This window comes from Porites lutea, chromosome 12 (genome assembly GCF_958299795.1).
Source record: "Porites lutea chromosome 12, jaPorLute2.1, whole genome shotgun sequence".
NCBI lineage: Eukaryota > Metazoa > Cnidaria > Anthozoa > Scleractinia > Poritidae > Porites > Porites lutea.
Genome location: NC_133212.1, coordinates 14,100,600 through 14,124,904, shown reverse-complemented (window position 1 = coordinate 14,124,904; position 24,305 = coordinate 14,100,600). Strand labels below are relative to the sequence as shown.

The following is a 24,305-nucleotide window of genomic DNA, read 5'->3' as shown; positions in this document are numbered from 1 at the left end:
ATTTTAATTGTCTGCAATTGAGAAAAACATGGCATCCACACTTTCTAAACGAGCGTATAATAGTTTTTAAGCTTAAATTTATAGCTTATTCATGGACAAGAAAGCTGTTTCTCCTGACTCTTCGACGCAAATTACTGAAAAGAAGAAGAAATCAAAGAAGAGAAAGCACAAACACAGGTTATTTTTTTTCCTAGACATTAAGCTTATAATGATTTTTTATGCAGTTTAATAGCAAATGAGCTTGATAATGATGACTGAGAGCACAGCAGGACAACCTTATTTAATAATTCGTGTTGGGCACTCGATGTTACATAATACAAAGGTCTATATTTTCCATTTCGTCTGCAGTGTAGGCTCGATTACCAGCCGCTGTTCGGGAAAATGAGCCCACACTCAGGATCAAAGACCGGACCCGGGAGACGGCGGAAATCGAGCCTATCTGCAGTGCTGATCACATTTGGTTGAAACACATTGCATTATCTCCTTCCATATCATATTGCACATACATGCCAGTATGCAGAGTATGGCAAGTGCACGCACGAGCCTTTTTTAAAAAAGCTTTTTGCGCACACCAAAATCGTAGCATTGCACGCGGCAGCGTTGGGCCTACAAAGAGTTTTGCACCTGACTTTCAGGGGCGTAGCCATGATATTTTTTGCCAAATCTATTTTAACCTCTCGGTTCTCCCACTTTCCACATCCCTTGCCTTACACTTTTGCTTTCTCATCAGTATGGTGAGGATATAAACGAATGAATGGACTGGCAATTTGTCTGTAATCTTGTTTGTAGCCTTTCTTTTGAGTGAACTGAATGGTATAGCATGAACATACTAGTTTGAAATTTGAATTTTTAATAGGTCATCTAAATAAAAACAGCTGGAAATGTGCCTAACACGTAAATCTCGCATCCTTTTAATACTTAGCCTCCGTCTCTATAGGCATGCACCTGTATTCTGGCATCAAAAATCGTATTGCAGGTTCTGCATGCATGAGATCTCGTCGATTTCTGCCATCTACGCTGCAGACTGATGTACATGTAAGCTATGTCGATTTTAGTTTTTGGAACCCCCCCCCCCCCCCCCCCCCCCTATTGGAAAATTATTTTCCTGCATATTCACAAATTGTGACTGAATAAATTAATGTGCTCCCTTTATTGGTCGATAGGATCAAAATGATAGGTCAATGCCATTGAATGTAACTTGTACACCTCCAGGTCCACAAAAACATATGTAAACAGTAAACACCTGCTAATAAGAAACTACTTTTTTGAAGTCTAAGTCCTGCAAAATAGGTTCTTGTAGTCGGGGTACTTATTGACAATTTTTGCCAGGAGCTTCTTTATCCACTGTTTCTTTAGCAGGTGTTTACTGTAACTCAGGCTTCATAACCATTCCACTCTATTAACTATGATTAGTGTTAGAACCCTAGAGAAAAATCTATACACGTAAAGTTTAAATACTGGTTTAACCAGATAATTGAAAATAATATTATCTCATTGTTCAATGTATTATTGACCAATCCATCCATTTATCTTACAGGAGCAAGTCTGGGAAAAGCAAAAAGTTTAAGTCATCCAGTTCATCACAGGACATTGAAAGTGACAGCACCAAAACAGAAAGTAAAAGAAACAAGAGTGACAGTGAAAGCATCACACCTCTAACAGAGTTTCTTGATGACAAAGCAGAACTTCATGAACAGCTCTTTACAATCATCTCCAAGAAGGAAGTGAAAGAGATGATGCCAGACATTTTAAAGGTACTTGAACTGTACATACATGTACCTTGTAAAAGATATAAATTATTTTTGTTTCTTTTTTTATGATTACCGGTAGCTAGCTATACAGGCAAATAGTAAAATTGAAGAACTGACAAGAGGACATGTAGTTGTTAGGTGTACAAACAACCCAACTACATCTACAGGTACATGTAAAATCTGCCAGATAGACATTGTACCTGCCATCTCTGACCATGATTTCCCCTTAGTGGTTGTAGAGATCCCCCTTAAACCGCAAATCCCTGTCGGGAAAATTTGAGGCTCACCTAGGAACTACATGTGAGCAATTTGAGGCTAACAGGATGATACAATGTCAGTGAATGATCTGTGGCTTTTGTTTTTAAGGATGCCATCCACAAAGGCACCCTCAAACATACAGTGTACCCCCCCCCCCCCCCCATAAGACCTGTAGAAGACAAGATAATTTATTATAGCATAATAATATTATATACAGTATATGTATTCTCTCATTGTTTGTTTGTTTGCTTATTGATTTATCGATTCTTTTTTAATTACATAAGCAGTGTTGTAATGCTTGTTGCTTGCATTTTCTTTTGTAATAAAGTTTGCTTATTAAGTAAAAAAAAAAGTAGTAGCAGCAGATGGCATGCCAAAGCTAATAATTTCCAATGCAGCCGGCTAGGAGGAATAAATCTGAATTCAAATGCATACAGTGTAGGAAGTAGTATATTCAAGAACTCACTATCACAAGTGCTCTTTTTTCCCATACACAATAAGGGAATAGAACTTGTTACCTGAAGATATTTCCACGCTGCCGAACTTGTACTCTTTTAAAATATCATTAGTTAAATGGCTGCAACCGTGGTTTGTTTTAATGAATTAGTTTGTTTATTTATATTTATTTACTTGCTAATTTATTAGTATTTTGCATATTTGTTTATAGTGGATATTTATTTATTTATTTATTTACTTTTAAAGACCCCTCACAAGAATCTTCATTTATTAAGGAGGTGGGGTTCTTGGAAGAAGAAGAGAAGAAGGCTAGTGCAATGCTTGTCTTATTGTGTTTTCTTGGTGTATCTGAAACTTAATCCATTTGCCCCCCGGAATTTTGCCAAAAACACAGTTTAGGTTTCTGGTCACTGTCTGGCTAAAACTAACACAAGCCATTGACAGCTTGACTCGTGCACTTTGCAGCTCGTGCACTTAGTGGCCTTCTGTTTGAGATGCAAAATATCAGTTTCTTGATGTTTGGGCATGCATAAAAACCCAAATTTCAAGTCTTGACTTTTACTTCTGGATTTGCTGCCCCCACTCTTCTTTCACTTTTCTTGCCTTCCTTTTTCTCTTTTCAGGAGCCAATAGGTTTCATCTCGGCATTTTAAAGCCTAACGTGGTGGCCAGAGAAGTTCCATTTTTTCCATGTTAAATCCTTGTTTTATGAAATCTTTTTTATTGCTCTCAGAAGCTGAGCTTCAGGGAAGTAAAGAATCTTTGCTCAGAACAGCTGCAGTTACTATCAAAAAGGCAGCTTGAAAGTATCATCACTGGCAAAGAATTGGATTCATCTGAAGATGAGAGCAGTGAAGAACCAGAAAACCGTGAAAAACTAGAAGTGGCACAGGAACAACATGAAAAGGAGGATAACATAAGAAAACTGGTAATTTACAATATTAAAATTTCTCTAATATTGATTAATATGAAGCGTAGAGATAGCCCAAGTGCTCAAGAGTCACTAATGAATCGAATTGAAGTTGATATTACATTTATAATCACAACTAAAAGCTGTTTCCCGAGCATGAGCAAAATTTTATTTTGTGACACAATTATTGACAAGCATGGGGCCATGAATCGCAATTTTTTATTATTTACTACAAATTGAACAGCACAGTGAGCCTAAGAAATGTCCTGAGTTCTTATGTCTTGTAGTCTTAATATACTCACCTTAATCGCTTTCAAGTTCAGAGGTGCCAACTGAAAAAATATGCATGTGGTACGGAATACAATGAAGTCTGGCAAGAGAACATGTTCTGTTGAGTTTGATCAACAAATGTGTAAAAGGTGATTGGGAGTTTACTTCGTGCACTGTATGGCCACGACAAGCTTATAGGTACCGGTGATTAATACAAGATCTATTAAAGTGGCTCAATTCAAACGACCACACGATAACTAACAATGTAAACAGAAAGGTTAAGTACCTGTAAAGAAGCTTGTAAACTTCCCACTTTAAACTGTGAGGGGAGTGGGTACAAGCTTTTAGCGCAACGGTACTTCTGGGACGAGCGTTACTTATGATTGGTAAAGCCTCATGCCGCCGAGCCACCTGCGACATGACTCCGACACTGCTGCCGGTACTGCCTGCGATACCGTTCCGATGTTCGAACAGAAGTCGCCGGCAACACACAGAGACCCTGTCAGTCCTTACCGCCGGCATGCCTGAGAATTTGACTCGAGTTCGACTTCAAAGGCATACGGGCGTTAAAAACCTGCGATGTTTCTTAAGCCGTCGGCGTTATGTCTTCATATGTTGGAGTAGTATCGGCGGCATATGAGAACAAGGCTTAACCCAAACAATCCCAGAAATCAATATACCCTGCAAAGCTTATATCCATTCTCCCCATGAGTTTCTGAAAAGGGGGATTGTCCACGATCTTAATGGCTTTGTTTCTCGATGAAATGCAGGATTCCGACAGTGAAAGGAAACAAGAGAGAATCAAAACGGGAAGAGAAGAGGAGAAAAAAGAAAATGATATGATCATATTCCAGGAAATGATTACAATTCCAAACCAAGAAGAAATTGACGAACTTGTTGGAGGTAGGTCAACCTGTAGTTTTGTAATACCACGATGCAAGTAACAGCACGGTCTCGAAAATGGCAAATCAAAACAGCATCAAACAAGCCCCCTCTATTTGCTTGTGGCTTGCTCCGGCACTATCCATGTATATGAAAAATAATTATAGAATAAAATGAAATAATAATAATAATAATAACAAAAACAGGCGGCACAAAATTAGGTTTAGTGTTCTAAACGTTGTTTCGTGCTTATATGCTTCTGTATATTTTTTCCTTCCCTTTTTTTTGCGCATTTGTTTCTGTGTCATATTTTCTGTTAATCTTTTCTTACATGCATGAATAAAATAACCACCTCGGTAAACTTCAAACAGGTAATAGTGAACACTGCAAATTTGAAAACATGTTGGCTAAATTTGAGTCGTGGCTGCTTTAAACCGCTGAGATCTATGATCAGTGGTTAGTCATGCGCCTACTAGATAGAAAAGTAAATGAATTTATGGCCCTCGCAATCGTAAATACAAAAGCAATTGCAAATTAATCCCGAAAAAAAAAAAAAAAAACACATTCCAAGGCGTCAGCAGAATTCGAACCCATTGCCTCTGCGTTAGTGGTGCATTGTTCTACCAACTGAGCTACGAGGATCCATACATAAGGAACAGGCCAGAGCTAAAGTGTATTACAAGTGAATCCCGAAAAACAATTGTGGAGTTATGCATGCTAACCAGCTGTGAATTGCGATTACGACTGCTATGGTCATAACTTCATTTATATTTGTTTTCCGGCAGTGCACATGATCTTCCCTCGAGATAGCAAACTGTCGGCCGAATTAAGTATTACAATAATTAACAAACGTTACAAACCACAAAAATGAACTTTGAAAAGCTGTTAGGCTATTGACTTGACCAAAAACGCAATTGCAGTCTGTTTCAATACCACCTCGAGTTTGTCCATGTCTTCCTCATTTTGTATTTGCTGCGTTATGAGAGAGCTTTAGATTCTGAGACGACGGCGATTTAGAGGACGAGATTATCTCACGCGTGAACCAGCGTCATTTTGGCAGGAAAACGTGATAGCCGTCACCATTCTACTTCGAGTTTTAGCGAGAATGTCATAGTGGCGGGAACAAGTTATCAAATGTGAGAAGTTTTATCATTTTGCTATCGGGAGAGGGCTTAACCTCCTTAAGGATAAATAACCATACTAACTTTGTTGATAAAAAAAAAGGAAATTGAAGTTTTCCGGGATGTCTTGTTCTTTTTTTTTTTTTTTTTTTTTTTAACACAAATCTCTTACTCGCATTCGTTCTCGTCCTCAAATCTAAAGCTCTCTCTTTATACCTTCTTTTAATGTTATCAGCTGTTTATTATTTTATGTTTCACTCAATTTACAGGGTGTCCCAAAAGTTCGTTCCTCTACTGTATAAGCCTGTAATCCAGTGCGGTTGGACTTGATAAGCAATTAGTTTAAATAAAAGTCTGGTGTTTTTAATCTAATTTAATATGTCATAGTTGTTGTGCCTTCTTTCGACTCGAATTTTCGATTTGTGTACTTTCGCGCCAAAAGTGGGTGTGCGCTAGTATATTTCCGTCGACAAATTTTTGTATCTTGTAGCCCAAATTGCTCGAATGCCTTCCTCCTTTTTTGTGAATATCATGAAAGATAAAGCAAAAACGCTCAGCTAGGTGAAAGCATAACCAGGTATATTTCGATCTACTGCTTCGTCAGATAAAGAAATTGCTAAAACCTGGAAAAATCCGAATCCAAAAAATTGGGGGGGGGGGGGGGGGGTAAAATGGTCATCGAGAAATGAAGGTGTTGAAAACAAGAAAAAAGAGGAAAAACGAAAGTCATGAATAAAGCAGCTAAAACTAATTTTAAAGAAGGCTAGGTACAACAGAGGAACTCATCAAGGTAGTTCTTACAACAGTTATCAAGCTAAGTCTGGAGCAGATTCATGAAAATAAAGCGAAGGTTGGAGGTCCCTAACTTTGCAAAAGGCTAGCTTTGCCCAGTTCGTCAAGCAACGTTACAGCCTTGATCATATTGGCGTGAACACCTAAAATATGTCTGGAATGTTTATTGTGATGTTACCAATCACAGACGAGATCATCACACCACAGAAACCACAGGCAACGAACGGTTTCCTATCTGTCACGGAACAAATTATTTTCATTTTGTTTTAACATTCAGTCTTTTTTCAAGTAAATAATTGCTTTTCCTTCCTATTTGTTTACAGTATTTGCTATAATAGCGAAGAATACAGGTTTGAGCGATTTTGAAATAAATTACAAAGCCGATGTGCCGGGCCTACGCATGCGACGGTTTGGCGCGCGAGTTTTCAAACTTTTTGTAACGATCGAAATCGGTAGTTACGCCTGATCGTAGGTAGTGGATAGTAGTTCGCAGGTTCAATCGTTAGTTCACACAAATCGAATCCCCTTGTTCTACAAAAAAATATTAGCAAGGATTGTGCTATCAGAAACGAAAACAGCACGATTGTTCATTTTTTATTGTCTTCATGTGATATGTCGTTACATGGAAAGCTGGTCGCCGTCGCGTCGCGTTGGCTTCTACAACTTTTCTTTCTAAAATCGAACGATGTACTGGATGCGGTCCTCGGTACTGATCTTGGGGAACAGCGGTGTTTTAAATTCCTAATAAGGCAGTTTGTATCCTTAAACAAAATAGCCTGCGTAGCTGGCGGTATTGTGTAGTAGTCGAGTGTGATTTGGCGGCGGAGCCGTTGTAATATAGTCGAGTGAGATTTGACGGCGGAGCCGTCACGAGCGGCGAAGCCGCGAGAAATACCGCCTGCCAGAGAACCATGATTTTTCGAATGCCGCCCACTTTTGTCACGTTAGCTGATCCCAATTAAATCAGCCAATCAAAGAGAAACCTGCAATTTGAAACTTCCGATTATTTTCGCGCGAGACAGTTTAGAAATAAGCCTTGACATTCTAAACACGACTTCTAAGCTCGTGACAATGTGAAACGTGACCTTGTGAGTTTGCTTGAACAGAGGGTTTTTTTTATTTTCTCGGCTCTCGCTCGAAGGTTACTAGCACTACCCTAGTGCATGTATCATTCTAAACTTTGACTGAGTAAATCTTTTTTTGCAACACTAGGCTTAACATTAAAAGGTCATGAAGCTGGTTTGTTACATGCATACTGAGTAACCATTTCCGGTGGTTTATTCTTCAGTAGGTGTTCCTGATAGGATTTGATCTCAGATGCAGTTGTAAAGTGTTTTAATTTTTTTGTTTCTTACGGCTAAATTAAGACAATTCCAGCGCTGTGAAGTTTAAAGACGCAATTTTGGCAATTTGGTCATCAATTATGCTCTTTTTAAAGCGGAAAACACAATCACTTTACATGTACGTCTTTTCCAGTTTGCCATCTGCTCCCTAAACTGGGAAATATACGCGAAGGCTCATCTAACATGATTGACATATGTATGGCCCTCGACCAATCCGTTTCCCCGCACACTGGTGTGCGGAGGTATTCAAAATACCGGGGTTTTCTGGCAGGCGGTATTTCAACCGCCTCGTCCCTACTCCCTTTTTTTGAAACACGGCTCCGCCGTCAAAACTTTAATCTCGCACCCACACAATACCGCCAGCTACGCAGGCTATAAACAAAACGAAAATAATTTGTTCCATGACCGATCGGAAACTGTTCGTTGCCTGTGGTTTCTTTGGTGTGAAGATATCACCTGTGATTGGTTGCAACACAATAAACATTCCAGACATATTTTAGGTGTTCACGCCAATATAATCACCGCTGTAACGCTCAGCTCTTCTCAAATTTGTAAAGAAGCCTTACTGTGGAAAGGCTTTTTTGGATGAATGCCCCCCAAATTTTTTTACAGCTGCCTAATCTAAAAAATGATATTTTGGGGGGTCGAAATGGCTTCAGCGTACCACTGACGTGATAAGAAAAGCTCAAAATGGATCATCTGGACCTCTACTGGCGCTACATCGCGTTTCCCACACCATGCCGCAACGTCTTGACGAAATGTGATTAAAAAGAAACAAAGAACGCATGCTGGTTACTGAAATGCTGGTCACTGAACTTCTGAATACAAGTAATCGAGAGAGCAATTAAAGCATCTTTTAAACATTTCATGCAAAAATAAAGTTTTGATCAAAAGTTACAGCGCAACAAATTAGAGGAACGAACTTTTGGGACACCCTGTAGTGGCGGTTCCCATTGTTTGAAGTTTGATAAGTTTCGTAACACGGCTCCTTTAACAAGCCATACTTCCGTTCACGTGTCTTCGATTGCAGGAAGAAGTGCCATGCAAGAAAACAATAAAGGTGACCCAGGCCAATTTGATGGACCAACCGCGGACGAAGAAGCAGAGCTGAAAGAGCTGGAATTCCGCGCACGAGCTCTTGAGTCGCTTGTCCGCGCGCGTGAACGACAGATGAAGATTGAACAGGGTTGAAGATTTTTCAGGAGCTTTTCTGTGTCGTTGTGTATGGAGCCGTCCAACAAAAGGTCCAAGAAAAGGGGACCTGTTAGGACCTAAAAACCTATTAAGAACTGGGACATGCGTAGTGAGCTTCCTTGATGCACATGTGTAGCTTGTGCGGCGGGAAAAATGTACGTTACTGAATTGAACGACAGAGAGAATAATTCCTGTGGCTTCAAAGAGACATTGTTGTCCTGAATGGGACCATTTTTTCGCCAGTAAGAAAATCGTCGTAACTTAATGTTATAAAAGTCAGTTTTGGTGCATGCTAATTGCATGGAAACTGTTTATGTTCGCAATTGTTTTTTTTTTGCCTCGAATTTATGATATTTTAAAGAGGTCTCAGGGAAATAGTTTACAGTTCTAGATATGTGTTCTTTTTTAGTTTCTCGTAGCAAGCTGTTTATTATTGTAATTTTTTGCTGTTGCTTGAGCATTGGTAGGAATTGACTCCACTCGAGTTCTTTCATTTAAACAAACATTGAAATTTCAAAAGTGGCTAGATCGCGGTTGTTACAGACATGTAAGATTAAGGACAGAAAAGCCGGGGTACTTTCTTTGTTTTGAAGAGGGGAACACCAACCGTGGTTGGTACAATTTCAGACAAACTAAATTCAAGGAGTTTTTAAGGACTTTTCAAGGACAACTTACAGTTTTCAAGGTCTAAGATTTCTTGAGAAACTCGGTTTCTTTGACCCCTTTTCAACCCCTTACTGGCTAAACTCACTCAGTGTAATTTTTCCTTTGTCAGCCAAAGTTGATCGTAACAACACTTTGCAAAATGATAACAGTCACTGGGTATGACTCTTGCAGTTGTATCTGAAGTGCAGCAATACCATTTGAAATAAAGAAGCAGAAATAAGAAAGTAGAGAAATTCAAGGACGTTTTAAGACCTGTTAAAGAAATCAAGTACTTTTCTAGGACCTTAACTGAATTCAAGGACTTTTCAAGGTGCCTAAAAAAATTCAAGACCTTTTCAAGATTGTACGAACCATGACCAACTGACATAATATATACGGGCAAAACTAGATTAAAACGACACTAAACAATACCTATGCACACCACAACGCGAAAGGGAATCGAACCAACAATAGTTTCCCATGGCTGTACAATCTTGAAAGGTCTTAAATTTTAGTAGTTGTCTTGAAAAGTCCTTGAATTCGGTTAAGGTCTTTGAAAAGTACTTGATTTCTTTATTAGGTCTTGAAAAATCCTTGAAATTCACTACCTTGCATTGTCTAAAAACATTTTTGCGTAGGAACAGTATCTAACCTCTGTTTCTTTATTTTAAATGCTTTTTCTGTACTTCAGATGCAATTGCAAGTCATAGCCAGTCATTTTCCAAAGCGTTGTTGTTGAAAGTAGTATAAAATAACGAGATCAACCTTGGCTGATGAAGTAAAAATCGTAAATGACTCCATGACGTGTTTTAGCCAATAAGGTTTTAAAAAAGGAAATAAAGTCAAGAATTCCGATTTATTGAATAAATCATAGTCTTTGAAAACTGTAATTTGTCCTGGAAAAATCCTTGAAAAGTCCTTGAAATTTGTTCGTGCAAAGTTGTACGAACCATGGTTTCCACGACACCAAGAAACCGCCCAGAAAAGGCACAACAAACACACACTATTTTTGGTGAACTTTAATAATCGTTTATTGACAGTTTCCTTTCAGAGATGATAAATTCCATAAGTGGACAGTTCAAACATCTGGGCTCTCTGTGTAAAAATACAATAATGATCGTCATTATGATAACAACAATAATATTAATGATAATATCTGACTTCGACAATTATTTACAACAAAGCTGTGAATTGAAAATGAAACTCTAAAAAATATCAAAATTATCAAAAAAAAGAGAAGTTACAAAATTGAAATATGGTGTAGAAGAAATATAACGTTCTTCACTGTCTAGTTAACGCCGGATTCTTCTCTTATTTGTTCACAATTTACAAATTTGCAGCCGGTTTTCCAGGGCCTTGCGTAACCGAACTTAATTCAAATCAGGCCGTCTACGACGTAAGTGCTCTTGCCACCCCTTAAAGCTAAGCCATAAGACAAATAAACCTATTTGTGTTTGTTAGATTGCTTCTAAATTTTTACTGTTGGCAAAACTTACCAGAAAACCAGTTGAACGGCCAGGTAGGGATTTCTTCATCAAACACTGCAGTAATTGTTTGGTCTTCCTTTGTAACTTTTATCTGATAACCAATTCAACCAAAGACAGCTATTTTTACTCGGCACTTAAACGTTCCTTTTTTCCTGTTTTAGCATCGTCCGACCGACCTGACTTTTTTAAATTGCATTTTCTAAAATAATTAATTAAGTAGTTAACCCTTTTTTCACTCTGATTATTAAAATGCTCATACCTTTGATTAAAATCATAAGTATGAGCATTGTTATAGTATTTCATAGCACCAACTTCTAGTTTTCACCTATTAACAGAGAGAACGGTACGCAGTTTGATTTTGTCTCCATGTGTTGTTGTTTTCACTCTCCACGGCAATGATGCTGATGAGTACGTTATTTTTTTCAACCGAACGACCCTAATTCAGAAAACGTAGAAGGCATTTAAGGAACTCTATATAGCCAGAACAAGTTTATTGAACTACTACCAGAAACTTAGACATGTAAAGCTAGTTATTTTTGTAGAACTGTTAAGGACTGGAGGGCGTTCCCAAGCGAAATTGATAACATTACGTCAGCTGATCGATTAAATATAGTCGTATTTGAGTACTTTAGTCAGTAATGAATATTAATATTGAGTATTTTAGCTAGTGAAGAACAATAATCAATGGTGGTGCAAATATTCTTTTTATCAGTTTCACCTATTGTAAGCTATTGTGGGACATTTTTCCTTTTTTTTTCTTTTCTTGCGCGGTGACAGTCTCGTTGCGAGACTTTTGACTTTTGAAAAAAAAGAGATCTAAAGAACCATCTTTTTCTACTGCGGCTGCTACCCATCTCATATTAAACTACATTGTACTTTTATCGCAAACAATCTGATAGTCGGGATCTGATATCATATAGTACCTGTTTAAGGGTCCACCCACGATTTCCTTGGATTTTTCTATCTGGTAGTATCTCAACCGTCTTCATGGTGCCCACATCAATATCGGAGAACTCTGCTTTTATCACTAGCAAGTTCCTAAGGACAAACCAATCGACAACCGTTAAAGACATGATCAGGAAAACTCAAATTAATCTAAAACAGTGAGAATTTCAAATACATTAGCCTTTCCGCAACTAAATAGTAATCCTCTTCCGAGAGAAGAAACCCATGATAGTAAAGACCGCTTGGGGATGTCTTTCATTTAGAGCGCTTTCACATGACGTCGCGGCGTCCAAAACAATGAAACGGCGCCCACGTTGGTGTTCTAAACCGATCCCGGCAAAGGGAGCTGAACTCTTTTCTTATGTCAACGCTTTCTTTCGTTCCAAGAGATTTGCATAAATGCTGGCCATATGAGTGAAAACGCTCTGCTACAAGCAATGCCACCTACTGTTTCAACGCTTTGATAAAGTTTCCTAAGTTAACAGACCTATGTAAGGGACAATGATTCCTGAATTCGGGAATTGGAGTCTTTGCTCGTGGAATCTGGAATCCTGGGCCGGGTTGTTCAAAGCTGGGTTAAGATAACCCAGAGTTAGCGTAAAATTTGAATGCAGATATAAAAGCGTAAAAAAAGTAAATTCAGTTTGATTCTTTTTGTCAACGAGTTGATGATTGGATGCTCAGCAAAAAAAACAACAACAACAACAAAAAAAACAAAGAAAATTATCTGAAAAAATGCTTTTGAAAAAGAAAATAACCTGGGTTAAGCACTAATCGGCCTTCGAACAACTGGGCCCAGGGCTTTGGAATCCAGAATACACCTCAGGAATCCGGAATCACACTTGGCTAATAATTAGAATCCGGAATACAAGTTCCACTGGCAAAGATATGATCAAGTTCCTGTAATCCGGAATCCACAGCGTGAAATCCAGAATGCAAGACTGTCTTGGGTTATCTTACATGGGCCGGGGCGAATTCGTATCTTGTTAACAAACAGATAGGACTACCATACCCCTGTTTGCCTTCTGTTGGCACCAGCTCTTGATCTTCGGTCTTTTTTCCCCCTTTTCCTTTAATCCTAACAGTCAGCGTGAATTCTCTGTTTACGTATTCATTTGGAGTGTAAACTTCGACTTTGTACGTTACTGTTGAAAGTTATAAAGAACATAGTAATTAGTGCGCGATGAACGAAGATAGGGACAACGATCGAGTTACCAGATACTTTCAGGGGTGTGTCATGAGATCCAAGTAATTTAGGGAGTTCCAGTTAAACTGCAGATACCTAAAACTCAGATCAAATGAAAGATTATTGAACTCTAGGTTAAATTAATAAACCAACCTTTTTTTCAATTTTGCACTGTCATTTTTTTATGAGTTCTAAATGCTTGCGCCCGAGTCACCTTTATCTGAGTAAAACCCAGAATGGCGACCGAGATGGCGGCCATTTCAATGACGTTATACACAGAACACCCACGGCTCTCTCCCTCTTTTTTTCTTTTAGTAAAATTAGGGTGCGTTCGATTGACCATATTCTGGAACATACCAGAATATGGAAGACATAGAATAACACCGCAATATTCGTTCGATTGACCTGCTATTCCAATTCTGGAATAAAATGAACTTACTATTTTAAAGATGACAAATGAAATAATGATGTCGTTTTTCTTGCGTCGCAGCTAATACGAACATTATGGCGGAGGTCCTCGGTGACAATAAATTTAAAAGAGGGAAATGAGGAACAGACTTATCTGACCATTTCCTCCCTTGATTTTTCCTCTAGTTCTTCCTCAAAAAAAAAAAAGAAAAAGAAAAAGAAAATGAAGAACAAAAAGAAAAATAGATTCCCCTTCTACAATGTGCTTGGTTGATGCTATACTTGTGAAACAAAAACCGAGACTTTGTTATACCAAATAAACAAACTACCCGGAAACATTCTAAAATAAAGATAATAATAATAGTAATAATAAAATCATTTTATTGATAATTAAGACTATTCCGAAAAAATCTAGAATGTCTTCCTTTTCCAGGATACGGTCAATCGAACGTGCCTTAACGTGCTTCCTTAAAACAGATTTGTTTTACAGAAACATGCGAGTTAAAGTTCTGGCGTCGCCGCAACAAACAAAAAAAAAGGGTAAGCAGATTAAGATTTTCCTCGTGCGAGTTACATCATTCAGTAGTATTAAAATTCTAACTGAATTAAATACCTTTGCAGACCAAATATCGTCTAATTCGAGCCGGAAGACGATCTGCGATTTTTTCACGGTTTGGATCGCAAAAATCAGCATAAATGGCGTCATCTGGTTCAGAGGCGATACTTTTTAGCTCCTGTATTCGTTGTGAATTGTCTTTGTTGGGAATAAGAGCACCAATGACGTTGATCTTGTTTGTGACTTTCAACAGGTTTTCTGTATTTCGAAGCTTGAAGGTGTCCAAAATCTTCCCATCTTCATTCTCTAAATTCCCGTCTGAGAATAGAACTAGAATCTAAAGAATTTATGAATGTGAAAGGGAAAGAGAAAAAAGAAAAAGAACTGATTTGCAAATGAGGCCGGCAGGTGAACATAAGAAGGTTATTCGGGACATAGCTAGCCTTAGTCTACAAACCTAAAATAACTCAAGGAGTTTAAGGTTTGGGTCAAAGGTGTGTGCGGAAAATATCTATGATTGGCAATATCTCTCATTAGTATTTACCAAATCAGTAAATAGCACTTTTCGCTCGTTTTGATTGGCTCCCGTAACTCGGAATATCCTTGGCTATTCAATGTTTTGCGACCGGAGCCAAGCGCAAAGCGTCGAGGTATATATTAGCGCTATTCCCCCCCCCCGCCACCTCCTCTTCGTGAGGTAGATGTATATTAAGTTATGGTCACGTGTCATTTCACGTGGCCGAAAATTTAAAATGAAGGAAATTGACGAATTTTTTGCGAATTTGTTTAATTAGATAAGGTGTTCCTGACAGAGGATAAGCTTTTCTTGTTTTCTGCATATGGACTCGAAGTTTAACTGAATTGAAGTTTTGAATCATGATGGACATGAAATAACATGATGGACATGTTATTTCTAACAGTTTACGTTTGGAATGACATGTTTATGAAGGCAAACATCACATTATAATGCCCAAAAATAAAGTGTTTGCCTTCATAAACATGTCATTCCAAACGTAAACTGTTAGAAATATTCCCTATGAATGAGAAAAATGTTATATCTTGATGTATATTCTTAAAAACGTTGATTTGTCAATCATTTAAGGTTGTCGGAAAAAAATGTTCTGGGACATGTCATGTGACCTAACAACACAGTACAGAGCGTTTTCACTCACGTGGCCAGCATCTTTGCAATTTATTGGAACAAAAGAAAGCGTTTACATAAAAAAAGATTACAACTCCCACAGGATTATTTCGGAACTTCAACATGGTCGCCGTTTCATTATTTTGGAACTCCAATACGGCCGCGATGACGTCATGCGGAAAAAACCCTCTATTTATACTTTAAAATGAATAAGTTATGTGTGCCAAATTTCGATCCAGTTCAGTCGTCTATGCTCAACTAAAAGTTACATTCAACATCAGTAGTTGTGCAATTTTCGACCTACTTTTCTTGCTATGTTTTCGATTGCTATTAGTTAAAAATAGTGTTAATTCATGATCAATAATTCATTTTCCGAGGCCTTTTGATTGCTTCGTTCTGTAAGTTTCATTGCAATTTATAACCTTGTAATAGTGTTAACTTTTGAACTACTACTTACAGGGGGAGCCAGGTGGCGCAGGGTGGCACCAATGTGGCCCGGGTTCAAATTCTGTTATTGAGGCCATAAGTGGGTTGAGTTAACCTTAGATCGGCTCAATTTTCGTTTTGCTTTGTAAATAACATTCCGCTCAGGGCGTAATAAGCTAGGGCGTTGAAACGCTCATACGCGCTCTCTGGTTCAGCTGTGATGCGGAGTAGGACTTGAACTAGTTGGCTTTCCGCTCTCGATCCGCTGTCAGGGCAAGAAAAATGGCGCCGTCTAGCTGGAGGTAGGTTCGGATTTATTGCATTATATCTTTAGATCACTGCAATCAATTATTAGATTTGATATTTGGTGTATTTCTATGCGATATACAGAAAATATTTAGGTGATATTTTATAGTTAATCTTATAAGTTAAGGTGTTTTTTCGCCTTTTATGTTTATGTAGTGTCAAAATGGTCTATCGAATATTACAGGTTGAAGATCGCGTTTTATCTTGCCAGTCAAAACCAAATGATAATTAACGGCTACAAAAAAAATATGTAATGGTTTTATAAATTTTGTTTGTGCATGAAAATTTTTAGAGTGAACTTTTATGAACCTTTTAGGTTTTTTTATTTCTTGCGACCTCCTTGTCAGTTTTTTCAAGGCCAGTGAATTATATTTTTGTCACATACTTATTCTTCATTGCACAGTAGTATTAGTGTACAAGATAAAAAATAATGGTTCTTTTATCATATTTTAAATTTACCCGGACTTTAGTTTTCACAATCTGTCCAACCGTAGTGCTCAATATTGGAGATAGCTCAATAAGGTGTTTAGAGAAGAATACTGATGTACACCAACAAATCCATACTTTAATAGTGAAAACAGATCATCTGGTCTTGAAACGGGGCAGCAAAAAATAAATGCCATAGCCGTTGATGAATTTCACAACTTAATATTAAACTGAAGTGAAGAACCGATAATATTATTTTAAAAATGATGTCAGTGCTATCATCTGAGTTGTGACGCCATTTTCTTACCAAGTCACGGAATGTTAATACCGAGGTCACGGAGGTGGAACTATATTCAATACAGATATTTGTTCGCGGGGGACAAATTGAACAAAACAGAAAACGAACGTGAGAAAAAATAATTTGTTCCTTTGCTATTGCTTGGAACCGCTAAAATTAAGCCTGATCTCAGGTTAGGGTTGAGTTTACTATTGGTTCTCTCCCTTGCTCTAAGGGGGTTTCTCAGGGTACTTCGATTTCCCCCCTCCTAAAAAACCAACATTTCCAAATTCCACTTCGACCAGGGATGAGGTCTTCTAAATCGTTAGATATTATTCATTTTATTCATAAATTTGCAAATACGAATTTAAGAATTAAAGATATTGAAACAAAAAACGAACTAAGATTACAAGAGAGAAATAAGAAGGAGTCCTCATAACAGGATAATCCGCGGATTGTCACCCAACGAGTTCCTAACCGAGATCATCGTCAGGGCTTAACTTGTGTTCAATAGCGAGTTTCCTGAGGGGTTGCGAGATAAGTATTTCTAGTTTCATTAATTGATCTTAAGATAAATCAAATTGGCCAGGTCACACTCCCCAAAAACAATTTGCCAAAAAACCGTAATTGACACTTACCTTTTTTGTATTTTTTGAGCGTCTCATAAACCTATCAGTGATCATTTTATTGAGGGTACGATTCAACAAGTTTTTGTCACCAAGATCTCGACCAGATTTGCCTCTTTTGATTTCTTTATCCATGGACATGACTGTGTCTTTCTTGCTACCAAATGGACTCATTTTCCGCCGCACAGCGTACATTGCAAATGCAAAGTTGTAAATCGCACTTGGATCCTTAGCTTCCAGGGTGGAAAATAAACCTTTTACCGTGGATTGTATGTTTTGAATGGTCGTATCGGAAATAAGCAAACTGTCTTGAACCAACACCGCCACATCCGCCTTGATTGTGCAATAATCTCCTGTGATTATCAGCATAATTATATGTAATCATTATACAGTAAAATAGGAAACACGCAATCTCCTATACTTTAATTAAGGCTTTTTAGATCTCGATTGTCCGGCCTGTCACTTTAAATTATTAGTAAGTCTAACTTTTCTACATTTCTACATGTGATCGGATATTTCTGGAAATAATTTCTCCGTTTTCATAAAAGTACGCGTCGACACGTAGCGTGCTGAAAGAGTGGAACGAAGTATGATAGCATCCCTTCCAGATATTGTGTAATGCTAGTAGTAAGTATATGATGTATGACCTGTATCTGGGTCTTCTCGTAGCCGCCATATTGAAAACGAGAAGACCCTGGGAACGAGGTTGGAAAACCTCCGTATTTGTCCGTCCACACGTAAACGAGAGGGTGGCGTTTTCAAAAATTTTCACTCTGGGAACGTTTTTGTAAACTTGCGTTTTTGGTGCCAGACTGAAGGCAGTTTATGTGTTGGTTGAAGGCTAAAAGAAAGAAAAGATCTTTGTTTCCGAAATCTTCCGGATACGTGTGGACGGGTCCTCACAGGTTTCTATTTTGAGAAAATCTGAAATCTGTGAATATTACATTAGATTAAGAGCGAATGTCTGTAAAAATCGAGCAACCGGCGGCCACGGTCAGAAATTAAATTTCGCTCATATCTCGTCCATACATACTTATTAGTAAGTAACTAAACGTGGTGTAGTTTGTTTTTCAAAAGGCCGCTTGGATTTGGAGAAAATCGACAAAATCAATTTTCGTGGTCGGCGACTTGAAAACAACCAAAATTTGAGGCAAAATGAGGCGGTCTCAAAACTTCACTCGCACGCAAAAAGGAAGAAAGCGTGGTAAAATATTCCCCGATAAATCAATTTATAAAGGGTTTTAGCCCTAGTATGGCGGTGAATTCTTATCTTAACGATAATGTGGAAGGTAAACAATTTTACTTTAGTTTTGGTTCTTTTTCAACTCTACGAAGTTTAAATTTAGACCTTAAGTCGCGATTTAATTTTTAGGCATGTGCTACACCTTGGTTTTTCCTGAAACTCAAGCTATAAGTTAGTTAAACATTGTACTAAAACATATGTAAGAACTGGCTTGGGTAATTTAATTTGCGCTTCAGACGAACCTTCTGAACTTGAACAAAAAATATGACGCATTTGCATAATTCACCAACGGCTTGCTGTTGCCGAAAGGGATCATTGGCACTTCTTGAGAAGAAACCTGATGTACCTCTATAGTACGATAGTTAATTTGCCAACATGCAATAGAAATTAACTTACTTTTATAGTTTGGGACACTTGCTTTACTTTTTCTACTCTCGAGCTCCAAAATTCTGCTGGCGCTAAGGCATTTTGTAATTTGACCTCTAACGAGAGGTCATTGAAGATGGGCCAGGTTATTAAAATGTCACTCCAACCGAATGAGCGTTATGATCTAAATTCTTAAGGTGGTTGAACAAAATATTTCACAAGAAAAATATGTTTTTAAGACATTTTCGGTGATTTGAAAGATGTTCTTACCATTTAATAGAATCAGTTACAACGTACAGGGACGGAAGTGTGAGAGGACAAGGAGTGGTGTTGCGTGACAACGAAAACCATCCTTCGAACAGCCAACAAAATTGTTTATACATTTCTTTGATGTTTCCAAAGTTATTTGTTCAATTATACAACAACTGAAGGGTTGCATAGTCTGGCTGCCAACAGTACTTGATTTAAAAGTGTAAAGTGGTGGTCAGTTTTTCGGACACCTGCGCGTGTGATAAAAGCGATGACTATTAAGGAATTTGGAAAACATCAAAATCATACACCCTGCCAGTACACGAACACTTCGTAGGTTTTAAACTTTGAACAACCTGGATAAATGATCTCGGAAGCGTTTTTTGTTTTGAGTGAAGAATCACAATAAAAAAAAATCACGTTATGTATATTTTGGGGAAGGGTAGCTCTGAATCTTAGTTGGGTACTACCTAGTAAGACTCCGATGGTAAGACCGTTGAGGGGATAGAAGAATCCATCGAAAGGGTTACGCTGTAACTCTTGGTCAAGGATGTTAGGTAAGCAATTCGCTCTAAACCCTGTCTCCCCTTTTCAAATGCTTGCACAGGCTAACCAGCATTAAAAACTTACATTAGCAAACGCAACTAAGAAAATATTGCAAAGTTATTGGGGAAATGCTATCCAGGCAGGGCGGCCTTGTGAAGTGGTAGATGACGTAGCGCTATTTTCAAGTCTACAAACCTCTCCTTGAGTGTGAAGACTTAAGGCATGAGTTTCAGTTTCTAGTATCGAATATATACAATGAAAGAAACCTGGGGTCTAGAACGCTGACCTGTTCGTCTCTCATTCCTTTACCAAAAGATATGTCAAAGTATATCAGACAATTTCAGTTCCTCCTTGCAGCATGCTCGGCTACTCAAACAAGCTTTAAAATCTGACACCAAGAAGATATACCGCAGATACAGCAAGTTAGAAAGCTGGAATCAAACGTGTTTACCAATGGGTTAGGCCCTGACGTCTTCAAATTCACGTTAAAATGACACTGTTTAGGCAAAAGCATCAAGTTTACTTTTCCAGTAAATTCCGTCTTGCGGCCTTTGACAACGGACCAGGTTTCCCGTTTCTCGAAAGTCCCGGTAACTTTTCGGGCCCGAAATCAAATATTCAAATCGAAATATAAAGAATAAGAGCGCTGCTCCTGGCTAGCAAACTACTCCATTTTGTTTCATTAACTGATAGTTTTATCATGTTAGATGCAAAACTATTAAAACCTCGATCTTTAATGTAAACGGAGACAACTTACCGGGCCCGTTAATTATCGGGACTTTCGAGTAGTGAGCATAATTCACCAACGGCTTGCTGTTGCCGAAAGGGATCATTGGCATTAATTATCGGGACTTTCGAGAAACAGGGAGGTCGGTGGGGCCGGTTTGTCCAAAGTCCCTATAACTTTTCGGGCCCGAAATCAAATATTCAAACCGAAATGAAAGGAATAAGAGGAGCGCGGGTCCTGGCTGGCAAAATACTTCATGTTTTCATTAACTGATAGTTTTATCATGTTAGATGCAAAACTATTGAAATTTCTATCTTGCATGTAAACAACAACAGCTTTAGGGGCCCGTTAATTATCGGGACTTTCGAGAAGTTTCAGTCTCAAGAACGGTACCAAAGCGCACACTCAGAAAATGGCAAATGACCGAGAGTAAAACTGAAAAAAAACTATGTGGGTAAAGAAAGCAGTGGTAGCGTTAGGCGATAGTTGACAGGGGCACCCAACGACAGTTTCCTCTTAAGTACATTGAAAACCCTTTTAATTTAGGCTATCTAAATCACTAAGTTCTGTGCGGCGCCATATAATTATAACAACTGTTCGGTCATCCACAGGGCAACTTGAGTAGTTTTTTCGATCGAAATTACAAGTGCTTCAATATTATTTTTTTTTTTTGAGAATTTTGAAATTTTTTCTGATTCCTTCTCTATTACAAGTTTTGTATCCGAAAGTTTTAATTCCCTTTATATGGAGAAAACCTGTCTCGTGTAGGAGAGTCACCCTCCTAGCCGAGAGAAAAAAAAAAAAATTGACCCAACCGGCCTTCTCGCATGCTCTAATTGTCTCGCCTTGGCTATGCGAGCCCTTTACCGATACGGATCGGATTTGATCTAGCAATCGGACCGAAATGTCTCCTTCCATTTGACAAAATTATTTTCCCTGGGACCAATGATCTGTATCCTGCTTACAAGCACGATAACCAAACTCGCGGTGGCTTTGGTTTGGTCTTTACAACTGGAATGCACCTTCCACTGGGCACGTGGTTTTTCCGAAATTTCAAACAGGAATTTTTGTTCAATGGAAAGCGCGTAAAGTGCCTACGGAGAAACGTTGGCCCGGCTAGGAGGCTGACCCTACCATTACAAAAGGGTGACTGGACAAAGTGGGTCACCCTTCTGGCCGAGCAAACTTTTTGCAATTTAAACGGTTCGCCATGTTTTCAGTAAGGAAATGTGTGAAACGTTGCCTTTTCCAGGGAAGCTTAGCCTGAGATCATGCCCTCTCCCTATTAAGGGAAGCACGGATAGGCGGGTGACCCTTCTCCTCGAGACAAATTTTCTTCATATAAGTGGGGCCTAAATTTTAATTCTTTACATTAATTTCAGTTATTAATTATTATTATTATTATTATTATTAATTTCAATACAGTGGAACTCCGTTGATGCGACCAGCGTTGGGCCATAAAATCCTGGTCGTGATACCGAGGTGGTCGCATTAAAGAGGTCTTCAAAATAAAATGACTCGGAGATTTTCACGTCTGGGTGAAAGACTATGGGAGGTGAGCTGAGGCAAGAGGTGGTCGTATAAACGGGGTGGTCGCAAGGCGGGGTTCCTCTGTATATAAACAGACTGAAACAAGAGTTTGACGATCGAATAACCATGTTCAGATTAGAAAAAATATATATACTGAAAGAAAATTGCAGAATGTTTACGAAAACTGTTATCCAAAAAAATGGAACTTGCATATGTCAGAGGAAAGACAGCCGCCCGATAGGTAATAAGGCGGTGAAATAGCTAGACATTGAAGCCTGAAGTCAATCAAAGGCACATACAAGGCAACGGGGGAAAGTTGACGTGAAAAACGATGTTTTTGGACTTATTTAGTATTGTATGGAAGCACACTTTAAGAAAACTTAGGAAAAAAACAAAAAAAAGCATGATTTGGATTGTTAGTAGCATAATATGCTACTTCTGGCAAGAACATTAAAAAACGGCGTCGCTCAAATGGTTAGATTGGGAAGCCTGTGAATACTGTCACGCAACACTTTTGACGAGACTTTTATATCCAAAGAGGCATCGGCAGCCCGAAAGCTTCACTATCAAAATCGCAGTTTTTGTGAGACCTAGAATTTTTAAATGGTAATGGATGTAAAAGTGCGACTGCGGAAAAGATAGGCCATGTTCTGTTTGAGGTTATTTTCACGCACCACGTTTCCTCGAGTTTTTGGATCTTCGGTTGATTAGCATGGGACAAGGCGCAATGCCAGTTGACAAGAACGGGAAAACGCATTTGAGGTAACAAAAATTATCGTTTTAGTACAAATGTATTTAATACAAGTGCGATTGTGAGTTAAGTTTCGTTTGGAGAGCCCAGCCATCGTGACTTGTCGAGCAACAACCAATCGACTTTCTTGAAAAGTCTCATATTTCAAGCAAAATTTATTCAACTTCAGAAGGTTCGTGTGAAGTACAAATTTAATTACCCAGGCCAATTCTTACATATGTTTTAGCACAATGTTTACATAACAAATGGCTTGAGTTTCAGGCAAAACCAAGGTGTAGCACATGCCTAAAATATAAAACGCAACTTTCAGCCTAAATTTAAATTTCGTTTAGTCGAAAAAGAACCCAAACTAAAATAACATTGTTTATCTTCCAGATTATCGTTGAGATAAGAATTCATCACCAAACGAGAAGTAGAGCCCTTTATAAATTGATTTATCGGGAAATATTTTACCCCGCTTTCTTCCTGTGTGCGTGCGAGGGAAGTTTTGAGACCGCCTCATTTTGCCTTAAATTTTGGTTGTTTTCAAGTCGCCGACCACGAAAATTGATTTTGTCGATTTTCTCCAAATCCAAGCGGCCTTTTGAAAAACAAACTACACCACGTTTAGTTACTTACTTATGCCTATCTATGGACAAGATATGAGCGAAAATGATTTTTTGACTGTGGCCGCGAAATTTCGATTTTGCTCGATTTTTACAGACATTCGCTCTTAAGATACAGAAGGTCAACTTCTCAAGAAACTTCTTACTCATAAATTTGGCTCACTCCTCTTACCTTTTGGTATTTCACATATAAATGGTCTCTTTATATCTTTTGGGAGGTCATTAAACAATCCTTGCGTGAATTCAGGGTAATCCTTCGACATTACCGCCACATCTCCATCACCAGACGGCTGCCGATAATCTGGCTCTATTTTTTGCCACTTGTTAATTGTCAGTGGTCGTCCATTGACCCACTTCCAAACTTCTTCCTCTTTTAACAAACCAATGTGATATTCCATGGGTTTCGGAATGGTGCGTTTCTGAATTTCTGTATTAACGAACTGCCACTCTTCTTCTTCTTCCATAGCGACCAAGTCGCCCCCTTTGTCTTGACAGGTTTTTCTGTTCTCTGGCCATGTATTTCCCCTTGGCGCAAATGTGTAGCAAGAGTCTTTAAAGCATATGTCTCTGCGTGCTGTAAACAAAAACATAAACACGCCTTAACACTATTCACACAGGAAGGGGGCTTTCGACCTCCCCCCCCCCTCCCCCCCCCCCCCAACTCACGAAAAAGTTGAATAACTTTAAAATCGATTAAGCTATCACCACCAAATTTAGTGACTTCTCCTTAAAATTTCGCCGCAACGTCCACGTAAACATTGTCATTACCATTGCAACTGAGTTTTGACAACCATGTTTTAAAAATTTGCTTGTTTCCTTAAAAAAGGGTTTGTTTATGTTTAAGTGTTATTGCCTTTGAGGGCAAAAGTTGATGTCAATTAA

At 38.5% G+C, this 24,305-nt stretch overlaps 3 protein-coding genes across 4 annotated transcripts in view; 2 read left to right on the top strand and 1 right to left on the bottom strand.

Moving 5' to 3' along the window:
* Nucleotides 1-9,920, top strand: part of LOC140921188 (uncharacterized) — a 108,342-nt gene extending 98,422 nt beyond the window's left edge. Inside the window, exon 6 of the mRNA XM_073371160.1 lies at nt 8,989-9,920. The gene's annotated coding sequence lies outside the window, so the exon portion shown is untranslated. The remainder of the gene's footprint in view (nt 1-8,988) is intronic.
* LOC140921189 (uncharacterized) lies at nt 27-8,989 on the top strand. Its single transcript, XM_073371162.1, has 5 exons — nt 27-177; nt 1,538-1,754; nt 3,199-3,393; nt 4,416-4,548; nt 8,814-8,989. The coding sequence occupies exons 1-5, from the start codon at nt 92-94 to the stop codon at nt 8,972-8,974; spliced, it is 792 nt and encodes a 263-aa protein (XP_073227263.1). The 5' UTR covers nt 27-91; the 3' UTR covers nt 8,975-8,989.
* A 728-nt stretch (nt 9,921-10,648) lies between the features above and the next one.
* Nucleotides 10,649-24,305, bottom strand: part of LOC140921288 (uncharacterized) — a 39,391-nt gene continuing 25,734 nt past the window's right edge. The window contains exons 6-12 of one of the 2 annotated variants that reach the window (XM_073371278.1): nt 23,596-23,997; nt 17,419-17,759; nt 14,262-14,541; nt 13,067-13,199; nt 12,033-12,147; nt 11,119-11,200; nt 10,649-10,717 (exon numbers count right to left, since the gene is read on the bottom strand). In XM_073371278.1, coding sequence (XP_073227379.1) covers nt 10,701-10,717; nt 11,119-11,200; nt 12,033-12,147; nt 13,067-13,199; nt 14,262-14,541; nt 17,419-17,759; nt 23,596-23,997 — 1,370 coding nt within the window. In that variant the 3' untranslated portion in view covers nt 10,649-10,700. Of the gene's footprint in view, nt 10,718-10,934; nt 11,201-12,032; nt 12,148-13,066; nt 13,200-14,261; nt 14,542-17,418; nt 17,760-23,595; nt 23,998-24,305 lie in introns of those variants that run through there. The other variant, XM_073371277.1, reaches the window with a different exon arrangement.

Coding starts and splice junctions, on each gene's coding strand:
- LOC140921189 (XM_073371162.1), top strand. CDS start 92: ATGGACAAGAAAGCTGTTTCTCCTGACTCTTCGACGCAAATTACTGAA. Junction 3,394..4,415: donor AGGATAACATAAGAAAACTG/GTAATTTACAAT, acceptor GATGAAATGCAG/GATTCCGACAGTGAAAGGAA. Junction 4,549..8,813: donor AATTGACGAACTTGTTGGAG/GTAGGTCAACCT, acceptor CTTCGATTGCAG/GAAGAAGTGCCATGCAAGAA.